General features: G+C 42.3%; 1 protein-coding gene across 1 annotated transcript in view; it reads right to left on the bottom strand.

Annotated features, from left to right (window-relative positions):
- The window catches only part of LOC128094714 (solute carrier family 22 member 19-like), a 38,907-nt gene extending 34,048 nt beyond the window's left edge, over positions 1–4,859 (bottom strand). Inside the window, exons 1-2 of the mRNA XM_052713211.1 lie at positions 4,458–4,859; positions 3,058–3,161 (exon numbers count right to left, since the gene is read on the bottom strand). Of these exons, the coding sequence (XP_052569171.1) occupies positions 3,058–3,161; positions 4,458–4,859 (506 nt within the window). The remainder of the gene's footprint in view (positions 1–3,057; positions 3,162–4,457) is intronic.
- Between the last annotated feature and the right edge of the window lie 7,866 nt (positions 4,860–12,725).

Raw genomic sequence — 12,725 nt, 5'->3', positions numbered from 1 at the left:
GATGTAAGTACTCACAAAGTTGACAACACACCAAGTAGAGGCAATGGTGCCTCTTAGATGTTCCTCAGAGAGAAGTTCTGTGGGAGCCAGCTAGAACCTGCTGAGACCAGCTCTGCTGTTTCCCTAATCCCTTTCCTGCCTCTTCTCTGGTTACCTCACACCCAGTTGCCAGCTTTCTTACTCGGCTTCCTTAGTGTTCCTGGTGTTGGGAAACACTGTATTAACTCCAAAATTTGTTTTAGCCATAATAATTTTAGGTTGGGGAAATCTGAGGCATGAGGATTATAAATTCAAGGCCACCCTGGAATATATATAGTTTGTGAACAGCATGTGCTACACAGTGAGATACCTTCTTTAAAATGAATAAAATAAAACAATCCACAAATAATAAGATGAATAAATATTTTAATGAGTCTTCATTGAGAAAAGGAAGTACAAATTATAATGCTGAATCTCAAATTTACATTTACATAAACAGTACTTTCAAATACACACAATAAAAACATAAAGTTAAAGGAAAAAGTAGTTTAGTAGAGTGAGAGATTTTAATATTGTTCTTGGTAATTAATAAAAAAGCAAAGAATATACCACAAGACTTGAAATGCATGAGTGAACATTACTTCCAACCAAAATTATTTGTTTGGCATTTACACAGCACTGTTCCATGAAGAGCAGGTTACAAGCTTGCTACGGTCTGGTGTGTGTCTAGGAGTCAGACTTGGAAAATTACTATCTGGCCTGATGGTACTAAGAGGGACCTTTCAGATTTTGTTAACTGTGAGTGGGGATGCCCTAGGCAGAATGGCTATCATCAGGAAATCGGAAAACAAACGCTGAACATGATGTGGGAAAAAGAGGAACATTTATTCACTGCTGGTGGGGATGCAAATTAGTACAACCAATATGAAAATTGGTGGGGAGGTTCCTCAAAAAATTAAAATTAAAACTACCATATGACCTATCCATATAACTCCTGGACATAGACCCAAGACTCCATATCCTGCCACAGAGACACTTGCTCATCATTTTTATTGTTGCTATATTTGTGATAGCAAGAACATAGAACCAGCCTAGTTGTCCATCAACAGATAAATCAATAATGAAAATGTGTTATACGCACATGATGGAATACTCTTCAGCTGTAAAGAAATCATAAGATTTGCAGGAAAATAGGTGGATCCAAAAAGTGTAATATTAAGTGAGGTCACCCCACCCCCAAAAGAAACAAACTGCACATTCTTCCATATATGAGGATCATTGCCTGTAATGCATATATGTGAAGAGCTGTAAAGCCTGAAAAAACCAGAAAAGAGGCCAAATACTTGGTGATGGGGAAGGATGAGGGTGGGAAAAAGACAATGGGACATGAAAAAGAAAAGAATCTAGAAGTTAGCAACAGGGAGGGGCACAGAGACTGCGGGAGGGGATGTGGAGGAAGAAGAACCACGCAAACACACTTTGTTTGAAATATCATGTGGGGCTGAGGAGATGGCTCAGTGGGTAAGAGCCCTGCTGTTCTACCAGAGGACACAGGTTCTATTCCCAGCATTCACATGGCAGCTTACAACCATCTATAACTCCAGTTTGAGGGTATCTGACACTATCTTCTGGTCTCCACGGGCATCAGGCACACACATGGAGCACAGACAAACAGGCAAACCACCCACACACAAAGAATGTCTTAATAGTACCTAACACTGTGATGACTTCTTTTAAGGGGACTATATGAAGGGAGAGAGGGATTGGTTTGAGGCACCTGAAAAGGAGTGAAGGGGGCAGTTGGTGTGAGTATAAGGATATATTGCTGACAACTGTGAAATCGTCAAAGAACGATTAAAAGATATTCTTTAAAAAAAAAAAAAAAAGTATGAGGCAGGCAGTGGTGGCGCACGCCTTTAATCCCAGTGCTTGGGAGGCAGAGGCCGGCAGATCTCTGTGAGTTCAAGGCCAGCATGGTCTACAGAGCAAGGTCCAGGACAGCCAGAGCTACAGAGAAACCCAGGCTCAAAAACAATAATGGGGAAAAAAAATGAGAGTGGAGACCTCATGAATGGAATTAGTGACCTTATGAGAGAGGTGCAGAGCCAGTGAGATGGTGTGGTGGCTAAAGACACTTGCGGCCCGTGCTTGGGGAATTCAGTATGCCCTCCAGCTGCCATGTAGAGATGAAGTGAGAGAACTGACTCCGGAAAGTTGTCCTCTGACCTCCACATTGCAAGTCGCGGCACACATGCTCACACACACATCATGTACATATGTCCACAGGGATACCAAATGTTTAAAGTTAAAATAAAAGAAGCACCACGGAGCTGTGTGCATCCTGTACTGTCTGAGGGCCCAAGTGTATGCCACTTCTGCTACAGGAAAAGGCAGCAACTCGCTTGGCAGAAAGGGCCATCTATTTAAAAAGAGGTGGTTTTTTTTTCAGTCACCAGATCTAAGTTATGCCACAAACTACGGTGACAGTTGTCATTAGGTGATTTGCTTCATATGCCTAAAAGTGTGACCTTTAGAAATCATCTTTGGCAGAAGCAGAAATAAAAGTGACAGACACAGCTGCCCAACACACCAATGACGCCATAGGTATCAAAGGACATTCCATCACTGTGCTTAAGAAATGAAGACATAATGTCCCTTCTCTGGGCACCATAGCTGTTCAGTGAGGTGTCCAGGAGGGAGAAAGCACAGCTCCTCTGGGAAGAGTGTCAATGCTGTTGTCTGTATTTGAATATTCAAATAGGATGAAAACAATGTGTTGACCATCTTGGTCTCATTCCCATAGTTGACTGTTTCTCATATCTCTCAACCATGCTGTGACACTTTCTCTCTATTCCCCATCCTGAAACATCCCCATATCTCATGAAGAGGCTATTCCTGTGTCCATACAACACATAGACTTCTATTCAGACAACATTCATCACACTGAGTGAAATTTCCATTTTTGTTTGTGGTTCTCTAGAATCAAAGATAGAGCTAGAAGAATATAATTTGCAATGGCTACCTCATTCATAATGAATGAATGACTCACAGAGAGAGCCATAAACCAGAGACACTCACCTGTCCGTTAAGCGGCCATAGATGATATTTCCTACTAACATACCAGTCAAGAATAGAAACTTAGCTATTGATTCCAGCGACTGAGATTCACACACCAAGTCCCACTGGAAGATATGGAAACCAGCAAAGTTAGACTTATAGCCTGTCAGTCAGACTATATCAAAATGCTTTAATGTGACCCTCAAGCCTCATTGTAGCAGCCCCCTAAACTCCTCTCCCATTTCAGTACCACCTGATTTCTACAATCTTGTCTCAGTTTAAACACACCTGGCTCCAGGAATCTTTCCCTAGTAGCTAGGACCTAGTTCTTTAGGTAGTACTACTGACTTGTAGCCCATGCTAAGAAATTCTCAAATTTGGCCACATACTGTAATAATTTGAGAGCCTTAAAAAAATGTACTGGAGCCAGGTGGTGGTGGTGGTGGTGGTGGCGGCGGCGGCGGCGGCAGCGGCGGCGCACACCTTTAATCCCAGCACTTGGGAGGCAGAGCCAGGTGGGTCTCTGTGAGTTGGAAGCCTGCCTGGTCTACAGAGCAAGATCCAGGACAGGCACCAAAACTACATAGAGAAACCCTGTCTTGGAAAAAAAAAAAAAACAAAAAAACAAAAAAATGTACTGGATCCTATACCTGAGCACAGCCTCTCATATCACTCTGAGAGCAGCAGAGTTTGGATATTGACTTTATAGGATTAGAGGAGGAGGAGGAGGAGGAGAAGGAGGAGGAGGAGGATATGATGATGAAGAAGAAGAAGCAGATAGATGGATAGATAGACAGACAGACAGACAGACAGACAGACAGACAGACAGACAGATAGATAGATAGATAGATAGATAGATAGATAGATAGATAGATAGATAGATAGGATATAGATACAGATATACATTAGATACAGATATATTGACAGTACTGAAGTTGTATCCCAAGGGCATGTGTACAGCCCCATTCTACCCTGTCACAGAAGGTAAAGTATTGAGACTTTTTAGAGTGATAGGGATTGAACCCTGGGCTCACACGTGCCACACAAGTGTTATACCAGTGAGCCATACTTCCAGACAGCCCACTATGCTTTTGTTCAATCTCCTAGATATTTCTTATTTGAAATCCAAGCTGAAAAATAAATACTGACTTGTAGTATTTATTTTAAAAAAAAGGACATGAATTATTTGCTTAAACTGATTTGACACATAAGAATTACTTTTTAAACTGTAGTCATCCCCTAGAGTGAAATAACCAGGAAAATAAAACTCCTTTTCATTTTTTTTGAATACGTGTTTCACATTTAATAGATAAGTAATCAACATTGGCTAAAAGATTAAATCTAAGCTCAAAACATGTGCACTATTCGTGCTATTGCTAAACACCCATCATGAACTGATGACAAGAAATGAAGTCACTTACCTCAGTCACAATGGTAGAGAGGAAAGGGCTCTGGTCATACACCCAGCCATCCACACAGGGCTCTATGTCTGCCTCTGTCACATTGGAGAAGGTGCCATTTAGATGAAGCAGATGCCACTGTGGTTGGACAAAACGATGACACTTGTCTGGTCTCAGGTTGGAGTCCAGGGGGATGGAGACCCTCAGGAGGTCATCTTGGCTCAGAATCCCACTTTCATTATCAGAGAGAGTGTCATTGTCAAGGATGGGAACCCAGCATCGATGACTGGGTATGGCTGCAGTGAAGTTCTCCAGTAGAGAATGAGGGGCCATTATGACATTGCAGATCAAAATGAAAGTCATCTGAAGGATCTGGAATCTCCCCAGGCTGCCAACTTGATCCAGGAGATCCTGAAAGGCCATCGAAGACAAAGAACTATGTCCAAGGGAAGGCAAGAACAATTGCTGCTGAGTGACTCCAAAGGTTTTAGCAAGTTCTGTTTCACTATACAGTAGACCCTGTTCCTCCTCCCTTTGCACCAAGGCCATGGAACAGCTATCCCTTAATGAGTTAGGTGTTAGGTAGGGAGCTGCTTCCTTTAAAGTCACCAAGAGGAACATTCTGCTGAGTTGCTTTCTGTAATGAATCTGTTAAAGGTTTACTTTGTGAGAAACTTTGTGCACAGCCCCTGTAGACATTGGTCTACAAATGCTGTGAAAAATAAACAAGAGTTAACCTGTTGTGCAACATGCAGTCCTTTACAGAACATGCACTTTTCCAAACTCAGAAGTTAGGTGTTTTTCATTTTCCTAATTTGTTCAATATTCACCTTGGTTAATACATATAATAAAAAGAATCAGAAGCTAAATTAACGGAAATAAAGTATGGAACAATTCTTGAACTTTGCTACCTGACCTTCTTCAGGTCCAATGCCCATGAACTCCCATTATAAATATATACTCAGCTGGTAGGAGGGTGGACAAGGGCACAGTGTTAGGTCTCAAAGAAACCCAGGACAAGTCTCCCGCAGTACATGTGCTCCTCCCAGCACTCATCAAACCACCCCTACCCTAAACCTCTTCCTCCCAGGGGCTGGGCTTCCACTTCCCTTCTCCCAGCTTTTGAGCCCTATACAACTCAGTCATTTTGGACACGCAGTCTCTTTGTCTCTTGGTGCTCTTGGTTCCTAGGTGTTCTCATGGCCCGGTTCAGTCTGCTGGCCATGTTCAGTCTGGGCTCTTCCAAATGCCTCCGGCTATTCTCTCCCTCAGATTTACAGTAAACTCTTACCCTCCGCCATACCTTGAAGCACTCATTTCCTCATTTTTTCTTTCATCTGGTGCCAAAGCAGCAGGAATGACATAAGCGAGCTCCCTTCCAAGTAACTCAGCCTCTCTGAGCCAAGCTGCTGGTTTGATTCCCCTAAGGTACTGTGGTGGTTTGAAAGAAAATGGCCCCCAAAGGGAGTGGCACTATTAGGACATGTGGCCTTGCTGGAGTAGGTGTGGTCTTGTGGGAAGAAGTGTGTCCCTGGGGAGACGGGCTTTGAGGTCTCATATATGTTCAAGCCATACCCATTGAGTCAGTTCACTTCCTGTTGCCTGCAGATCAAGATGTAAAACTCTCAGCTCCTTCTCCAGCACCATGTCTGCCTGCATGATGCCATGTCTTACCATGATAATGAACTGAACCTCTGAACTGTAAGCCACATGCCAATTAAGTGTTTTCCTTTATAAGAGTTGCCATGGTCATGGTGTCTCTTCACAGCAATAGAAACCCTAAAACATAAATTGGTACCAGGAGTGGGGTATTACTGTGCTAGGTCTAACCATGCTTTTGTTTGAAGGACCTTGGGATTGTGGATTAGAAAAGCAGTTGAATGCTTTAAGTGTTGCTTAATGAACCATTCTAGTAGGAGCATGGAATACAGTGGTGCTGAGTGTGATTTGAACTGTGGGTGCCTGGGTCAAGATGTTTCAGAGTAGAAGAATGGTAGTATGTGGCCTAGAGACCAGCCTTGTGATATTTTGGTGAAGAATGTGACTGCCTTTTGCCCATGTTTGAAGAGTCTGCCTGAGGCTAAAGTGAAGAGTTTTGGATTAATTCAGTTGGCAGAGGAAATCTCAAAACAGTCTAGTATAGACTGTGTTGTGTGGTTATTAGTGGTAACTCTAAAGAAGATTTATAATAAAAAGGAGCAAGCTGAACAGGGCAAATTACAAAATGTAAAATTTAAGGAGAAAAAGAGCACCCGGAGCTAAGTACTGTATTCAAAGAGATAAGCAGATTAAGAAATATAATAAAGGGAGTTGTGAGCTCAAGGCAAAATCTAACCCAGCTAAGTTTCCAACTTGTGAAATTGGAGTTAAAGAAAAGCTTAGAGCCAGGTGTAGTGGTATACACACCTTTAATCCTAGCACTCCAGAGGCAGAGGCAGGGGGATCTCTGAGTTTGAGGGCAGCCTGGTCTACAGAGCAAGTTCAAGGACAGCCAAGCTTAGGTGGTGAAGGAAACCATCAAAAACAGAAAGCTGGTGAATATGTAATTGAACAAGAGGGTCATGTTCCAGGCCCAGCAAACAGCAGAACTTGGCAGCTTCAACCACATGGTTCCAGCTTTAGAGTTAAGGATAGAAGAAAGGAGCTATGGAATTTGCCTCTATGACTAAGGAAAGCCACTGAGGCCAGGAATGTGTCACAAGTGTCCCTGAATAGAGGCCTAGAGAGGCTATTGTGTGAAGCTGTGAAGTTAAAGTCTGGATTGCCTTAATGTTGGAGACCACAAGATACTGGAGAAGCCAAAGTCGTGAGATACCTGCTGAGAAAAGCTGCTAACAGGGAATGGAACCAGCCCAAGAGATAGAAGTGTGTTGCAGTCAACAAAGCTGAAAGGAGTTGGAGATTTGAAGAGCACTTTGACATCAAACATGGAAATGCAGAGTTTGGAGTTTGCCTTGCTGGTTTTTTGCCTTGCTTTGGTTGAATAACTCCTCACCATTTTCCCTTCCCTACATTTGGAATAGTAATGTATATTCTGTGTTATTATATGTTGGAAGTATGTGGTCTGCTTTTTATTTTGATTTTATACAGGATTGTAATTAAGAGACTGCACAAATCTCATAAGAGACTTTGAACTTTGGACTTTTCAACATTGCTGAGACTTGATAGACTATGGGAACTTTTGAAGTTGAACTAAGTACATTTTTATATTATAATATGCCTACAAGTCTTTTGGGGCTAGGGAGTGGAATGTGATGGTTTGAAAGAAAATGGCCCCCAAAAGGAGTGGCACTATTAGAAGGTGTGGCCTTTTTGGAGTGGGTATGGTCTTGTTTGAGAAAGTGTGTCACTGTGGAGGAGAGCTTTAAGATCCCATATATGCTCAAGTCAGACCCAGTGAATCAGTTTACATCCTGTTGCCTACATATCAAGATATAAAACTCTTGGCTCCTTCTCCAGCACCATGTCTGCCTGCATGCCTCCATGTTCCATCATCCACCATAACGATAATGTGCATACTGAACCTCTGAACTGTAAGCCACCCAATTAAATGTTTTCCTTTATAAGAGTTGCCGTGGTCATGATGTCTCTTCACAGCAACAGAAACGCTAAGACAGGTATATATGAATCATGGTTTTTCTGGCTTCTGCCTCTCACCATATTTGCCTCCAAAATTCTAGAGTCCACTTCTTCAGCTGTTTCTTCCATCTACCTGCTCTAACCACCCACCTAACCTCAACTACTGGGTGAGTATTCTCTCTCTGGCTCCTGGGGTCTTCTATGCCCTCTGGAGCACCCACCACGTGGCCACCTCAAGTCTTCTATGCTCTGTGGGGCCACACCACATGAGAAACTATCTAAGACACTTACCTATCTCCCTCTATTAGAACCCTCACTTTCCCCCAAAAGCTTCTCCCAGTCCACCTTTCAGCTGCTCTCTCCTCTCCTCCTCTACTGGATAAGTGTCACCCTGGCCCTGGAGCTGCCTGCTTTGTCTATTACTGCAAAAGTCACACTGGTGTGCCAGGACACTCCTATTGCCCTACTAAGTCTCTACCACATGGAAGGGTACTCCTCTTCTGTGTGACATAGGACATTTCTCTCTCATAAGTTTCTCAGTCCACTTGGGAATGTCCTGGATTGAAACTCTTGCTACCATGACACTTATCTCTCTGCTCCTTTTGTTCTCTACTCCTTCCTGGAACCTCCTTGCCTCCCATAGGAGCTACAGATCCACAGCTTCCTTAAGCCTTTCTGGGTTTCTACCATATTGGAATCCTCCCTTGGGTGGAGATCCTATTTTCGACCCTCGTCCCTCACAACTACACTGTTCTCTGTCTCTCAGGACCCTCCTGGAGCTTATGGGAACCCTCCCTCCAGTGGCATTTGTTTTGCTACTCTTCCTCTCTTCCTCCTCAGACCCAAAGATTTTATTAAAGCCTTACTGTCTAACTAAAAACAGCTGGGCCTCAATACAGCTCAATCAATGGCCAAAAACTGACATGCTCGATTTTTTCTTCTATGGTACAACTTCTGCCCTTGCACAAACAAATGACCCCAAAATCTCTTATAACTAAACTTCCTCTGCTCTACAATCCCAAAAGTCTCTGCTTTCATACTTCAGAATCTTTTCTCTCTGGTTTCTCTGTGCTTTACTAGGGCTAAATTAATAACTTCTTAGAACTCCATTGATTAAAATCAAAACTGTGCACTTTAGAAGTCTTAATCTAATAATAACATAGAGAGGGAAAGAAATCTGAAACATTTTTCAATTTTTACATACCTTAGATCACTTTCTTAGACATTTACAACTTGCAGTTACTTTCATAGACCCTCACAACTTTTAACATTTTCTTTTTCCATCTAATCACTTACCATGAGACACAAGTGGTTAATTACTGACAGCAGTCATTGCAAACCAAATTCCTTTAAATAAAAGAATAGTAAGAAGTTGCATTGAAATCTGTTATCTCTTTGAGTGTGAAGTCTGCCAGTAAGGTAAACTGTGTCTGTGTCTGCCTTTCTCAACAGGAGAGATCTACTAATCTGGGAAAAGAAAGGCCTTATTTTTCCTTATGAAATGAACTGACATGGCAGCTGAAGCCTTGGGAGAGGAGCTGGTTAGCTTTTTTGTTAACATAAAGCTACAGTTCACCATCAATATCATTGGAGATCTATAGACAAATTTCTAAATGGTCTTATTAAATAAAAAACACTGAGCCAAATATAGGGGTCAGAGCCTTAGAGATCAGGGAAATAGGAAAAGCCACCAGCCAACCTTACCTCACCAACTCTGCAGCTTCCAAATGCAATCTACTTCCTGTCTTACCCATGCCTTTATTGCCTTGCTGCTCTGCCCTCTCACTGGCTATCTTAGCCCAGCTACCTCACTTCCTTGTCACTGCCTGTCTGTACAAACCTTCAGTACTGGGTACTGGGATTAAAGGCGTGTGTCACCATGCTTGGCTCCGTTCCCTAGTGTGGCCTTGAACACACAGAGACCCTTCCTGCTAAGTGATAGGATTAAGAATGTGTGAAGCCGGGCGGTGGTGGCGCACGCCTTTAATCCCAGCACTCGGGAGGCAGAGCCAGGCGGATCTCTGTGAGTTCGAGGCCAGCCTGGGCTACCAAGTGAGTTCCAGGAAAGGCGCAAAGCTACACAGAGAAACCCTGTCTCGAAAAACCAAAAAAAAAAAAAAAAGAATGTGTGCTATCACTGCCTGACTTCTATGTTTACTTAAAATGGCTGACCTTTTTCCCCATGACCCCCAGGCAAGCTTTATTTATTAACAAACAAATAAAATATCACCACAGAGATCTGAGAAGGATAAATTATAGCAGGAAGTATAATCCAAATGGCATATTATCAAACAAAATGACAGAGACCTACTGCTGCCTACACAGTTGTCCTAGGCTCCTGTGGTCTTAATGGCTTTATTGAGGGCAGAAGTAGTCAGTCTTTGGCTGCCACACAGGACAGCATTGGCCTTCAACTGCCAGACCCAGAAGGTCTGTTAGGTTTTCCTGTAGAGAAGGAACTTGGGAAAACTGGCCTTATTTTTGCACGATGGAGTAGAGAAGTCAGCCCAACAGTGTCCACAGTTTGGACAGAGTGCTGGCAGCAGGCAAAGCCTGGGGCAGTTCTTTGTCCAGTGGTCAGTATTACCAAAATTCAGGTAAGATTGTCTGTGCCCCATTGTCTCCGTTGGAAACCGTAGGGTCACCACTAGAAGCTGGTATTTCTATTATGGGAAGCTTTTTCATTGTAAACTTTAATTTCAGCAGATCTCTGAGGAGTCTGAGGACCATAATCTATTAAGTATGTCTGAGCTCAATAAACTTCACTTGTTTTCAGTTACTTGCTTTAGGCTTACCCTTGAAAACATATATAGGAAGCTAAATAGACTTTGTCACCACAAATGAATTACATTTATACTTAACATGGCTGTGAGCATAGTTCTGGGTGCATTAAAGAATTTGATTTTTTATAAGGTTTTTATAAAAAAAAAATAAAACTGGCCTTTAACTTGCATGTCTTAATTGTCTTTAACAGTTGACAACAAGTTAGTAGCCTTTATAAGTTTAGGACTTTATAGCTTTATCCTTGTTAAGTTTGAGCCTTACAAATTTGAGTTAACAGATTGGATGCTAGTGGATATTGCGGCTTAGGACAGGCCAGGGATGGTACAGAGCCCAAGTGTCAAGGTTTGCACGCACGGTGCTTTCACCATAGCTTGCATTACAAGCAGAGAAAAGGAACTTGTCTTTATTTCAAGAACAAGGATGTGAAGATGACAAACAAGGGTAGAAACATAGCCAGTTGCAGTGGGCACCATTTTTAAGTGGAAAAAGCTAGTTCTCTCAGGAACATCTACCTTGACTGTAGGATCAAAAGAGTGCCACTCTGCCATAGGCTGTAATTGGGATAATGTTCTCTTCATCACTGGAAAAAAATATATGCATTATTATTGTCAGATCTCAGGCTTGTCCCTTTAAGCTGGAAGCTCATAGCCTAAGAATTGGAGGACCCTCTCTCTTACAGCTGACAGGAAGAATAAGGTCATATTCAGGTCTCCAAAGGAAGAGCAACTCACCCCCTCCCACTACCCAAATCCCCAACAGTCAGCAATAATGACAGGACAAGAGAAAGCAACTTCCCCCAACCCCAAAGTCCCTGTCTAAATATCAGTCAATCTCCCAGTGCCCTTGAGCCATGTGGCTGGTAGCTAGATCATATACTACACTAGATCACCTACCTCCTGGAGAAAATGCTATAAAAATTAGGTCTTTCCTTTTTCCCCAGGAGACTCCATTTGTGTGCAACTTCCTGTCAGTTCATTGGGATCAGGGAGACTTTCCAGGGGAGTACACACATGAATAAAGATCCTGTTTTCCACCAAGTCCTGCCTCAGCACCTGTCTATGAACCAGCTGCTCTCCCATCTGCTGCCACCAACGCAGCTGAGGCTTCATTACTTCATTTAACAATCATCACTTCAGAATAAGAGCAATTTCAAGGTCAATTCAAAGCATGGAGTACACATGCTCAAATTATGGACTTACTGAGATAGATAGATATATATATATATAGATATATATATATATATATAGATAGATAGATATATATAGATATATATATATATATAGAGAGAGAGAGAGAGAGAGAGAGAGTTTTCCACAGTGCTCAGGACACAGAATCTAGCCAAGAAACATAGTGAGCAAAAAACAAGGAATCTGGGAGCAACGGTTGCACAGTATCAGCAATGGCCAGCTGGAGGACACACCCAAACACACACATTACTGGGTCAGGTAAGTTATTTATGCTAAAAAATATGAGTTGAAAATGACAGAAAATAACACATCTTTTTTTTTCTTCATTGTGTAGCCCCAGCTGTACTGGAACTCACTCTGTAGACCAGATTGGCCTCAAACTCAGGCCTTCTCCTGCCTCTGCCTCCAGAGTGCTAGGATTAAGGGTGTGTGCCACCACCACTTGGCTAAGATAACACATTTTGACATTTAGGATGAACACTTAACAAGTAGATCATTGTGCTTGAAATCTGGTGGAATAATTTCAAGTCAGCCGCAGAAATTGCATATGTAATCCTATATGTCAATCAATATGAGTGTTGTCAAAGCTCTCTGAGAAAACTACCCCCAGGAGGGCTGTTACTTCATGGAAACATCATGAAAGAAGCAATATGGCAGGTTGCCACCAAACATTTGCATTTAATAGATGGAGACCATTACAGAAACCCACAACTGATGAAAATGTAGAGAACAAGCACTT

The sequence above is a fragment of the Peromyscus californicus genome, unplaced genomic scaffold, assembly GCF_007827085.1.
Source record: "Peromyscus californicus insignis strain IS unplaced genomic scaffold, ASM782708v3 Scaffold_4__1_contigs__length_199733344, whole genome shotgun sequence".
Lineage (NCBI taxonomy): Eukaryota > Metazoa > Chordata > Mammalia > Rodentia > Cricetidae > Peromyscus > Peromyscus californicus.
The sequence above is the reverse complement of the archived record's forward strand: the minus strand, read 5'-3'. Positions and strand labels throughout refer to the sequence as shown.